General features: G+C 34.9%; 1 protein-coding gene across 1 annotated transcript; it reads left to right on the top strand.

Annotated features, from left to right (window-relative positions):
* The first annotated feature begins 306 nt into the window (after nt 1-306).
* Nucleotides 307-1,949, top strand: LOC110885031 (trihelix transcription factor GT-3b). Its single transcript, XM_022132726.2, has 2 exons — nt 307-848; nt 1,358-1,949. The coding sequence occupies exons 1-2, from the start codon at nt 630-632 to the stop codon at nt 1,856-1,858; spliced, it is 720 nt and encodes a 239-aa protein (XP_021988418.1). The 5' UTR covers nt 307-629; the 3' UTR covers nt 1,859-1,949.
* Nucleotides 1,950-2,850: the final 901 nt, after the last annotated feature.

The following is a 2,850-nucleotide window of genomic DNA, read 5'->3' as shown; positions in this document are numbered from 1 at the left end:
AGTTTCATTTATATAATAAAAACATCATCTAATTTTTATTCATAAAAGGCAAAAGGCGGAGAAATCCTTCGTAAGCATGACGATGAGCATAGCAATGTGAACAAATGTGTACGAAAAAATATAAAATTTGAATAGTTGAAAGAATTGTTAGAGAGAGAAATACTTGAGTTTCCGCGTAGAAGGATGAGAACCAAATTTTTAGTTTTGTCCAGGTATTTCCCATTCATTTCTTTTTTATTTTTTTTTAATTTAATCTACTACAACATTTGATTTTATACCAACTTTTATTCATCAAAATATGTGACATTGATTAATTACATGCCTCCTCTTTATGTTATATGAGTGGAAGGAAGTAAATCATAAATAAGAATTAAATATTTGTAAACAAAAAAAATGAAAATGGTTTCATATTATATATGTACAATGACACATATATAAATATACGATTCCTTTTCTTTATATGTTTGACCATTACATGCTTTCTCTATCGACTCTTTCTTCTTTCTCTTTCAAACCATAACCAAAAAAAGATCCCTTTCTTCCTTCTCAATCCAATCTAACAAAAGAAGCTAGAAATATAATTAATTAAACGTACTTTTTCCTGATCTACCACCTTCATCACTCATCATATGGATTCAGGTGGCGGTGGTGATCGGTTTCCGCAATGGAGCGTACAAGAAACGAGGGATTTCTTGATGCTAAGAGCCGAGCTGGACCCGACGTTCATGGAGACGAAACGTAATAAGGTGTTATGGGAAGTTATTTCTTCAAAGATGAAGGAGAGGGGGTATAATCGAAGTGGTGAGCAGTGTAAATGCAAATGGAAGAATCTTGTTACACGTTATAAGGTGTGTACGTACTTCTAGCTTCTTTCATATACTTCACTTTAATCATTAATTATATCATAGTTAAGATCTATTTAAACACAATATATATATATAACCATTTATTATGATGATTGAAGGTTCATTTGTTATATATATTATACCGAAAAAAAAAGCAAAAGAAATACATTAAATCCTCCAAGAAACAAGAACTTGTTTATGTGGAAGGGAAAATTAAACTTCAAATATATTAAATGTATGTATACTTACAATTGTTTTAGATATATGTTACGTACTATAATGATAATTAAGTATATACAAATTATAATGAAAGAAATTGAAGTTGCCATGGTAAAACTAAAGCTAGCATGGAAATCCATATATGCCATAGTTGATGATTTAAGATTTTCATGATGTGTATATTTTATATTGAAGGAAAACCCTAGAATGCATATATATAGCTTAATTAAATAAATATGGTTGTGGAAGAAGCTATATGTCTAATGATATTGAGTTGATGCATGTTGGTTTAGGGATTTGAGACCATGGAACAAGAAGGTATGAGGCAACAATTCCCATTTTATAACGAGTTGCAGGCGATCTTCACTGGCCGAATGCAAAGGATGCTATGGTTGGAAGCAGAAGGCGGGTCGTCAAAGAAGAGACTCTTATCTTCTGATGATGAGGATGAGGAGAGTGATGTGGACAAGGCAAGTAAGAAGAAAAAGAAGATTAGTAACAAAGATAGTAGTACATTAGCGGTTAATTTGAAAGAAATATTGGATGACTTGATGAAACAACATATGCAAATAGAAATGCAATGGATGAAATTATACGAGTCAAAGGAAGAGGAAAGGAGGAGAAGGGACATGGAGTGGAGGCAAAAAATGGAAGCGTTGGAGAATGAGAAGATTATGTTCGATAGGAGATGGCGAGAGAGGGAAGAAGAAAGAAGGATTAGAGAAGAAACAAGATCCGAGAAACGAGATGCTCTTATAACTATTCTTTTAGACAAGCTTAGACCACAAGACTAAGAGCACGTTTCTAAGCCCGCACCCAAGAGAGAGGGACTTGCAAATGCGATGAGAAGAGAGATTTACATGCCGATGGATGGGAGGAAGAGAACATGAGGGGGGTGGGGTGGGGGGGGGGGGGGGAGCATATAGTGAGGGAATATGTGAAGATGAGTTCCCATATCCAGAGTGGCTTGTCCATAAACTAGGGGCGAGGGAGATGGTCTAGTTAGATATATATAGGTTTATATATTTTTTTTTGAAGAATACATCAAAAAGGGTTACATTGGTTCAAAACTGTGTCTCTCTAATCAATGAACTATAGCCACCTTATTATTTTAATATTATTCAAAGTACCAGAAAACAAATGTCATTTTATTGGATCTTAGAATAATCTTTTTGAATATTATTTATACAAAGTGAATTGCCTCATTAGTCATTATTGAATGTAACGCGGACCATAATATGAAACTACGTGCCTTAAGGCTTAAGCTACCTATGTTATGACCGACCTTTAAAAATTATTGACCTTATACTTTGAAGGGTGGAAACATTTCTTTCAAATACCCATTGTGAAAAAAACAAAAAAATACCCCATTGTAAAAAATATACTAGCATTAATTATTAATTAATGAATTAAAAATCAATACTGCCAACGCTGAGTTGACTTTTTTATTAGTATTCACACATTCTTGTTATCATTACTTTTACATCTCAATTCTTAGGCTAGAGGGTATGGTGATGGTTCTCTAAGAGAGGATAATCCGCTACATAGGCGCTACGTTATAGTCCTCCCAAGGATGGTCCATCCCACTAAACTAGAGGGTATGGGAGGATGGTCCTACCTCATCCCACTATGTACAAGTATCCATGCCTAATGTACAAATCTTATTCACAAACAAACAAACAAAGAATAGGGGGCCCACTTGTTTTGCTCCGTCCTGGACGTCGAGAAGTCGACGGAGACGACGCGACGATGGGGGGGCGGCATCGAGGTAAGGTCGGCGACGGAT

Source organism: Helianthus annuus, chromosome 10 (assembly GCF_002127325.2).
Source record: "Helianthus annuus cultivar XRQ/B chromosome 10, HanXRQr2.0-SUNRISE, whole genome shotgun sequence".
NCBI lineage: Eukaryota > Viridiplantae > Streptophyta > Magnoliopsida > Asterales > Asteraceae > Helianthus > Helianthus annuus.
This window is presented reverse-complemented; position numbering and strand designations above follow the sequence as displayed.

What these genes read in the sequence shown, in the direction of transcription:
- LOC110885031 (XM_022132726.2), top strand. Translation starts at nt 630, where the DNA reads ATGGATTCAGGTGGCGGTGGTGATCGGTTTCCGCAATGGAGCGTACAA. An exon ending in ATCTTGTTACACGTTATAAG is followed by an intron (nt 849 to 1,357) that starts GTGTGTACGTAC and finishes ATGTTGGTTTAG; the next exon opens with GGATTTGAGACCATGGAACA.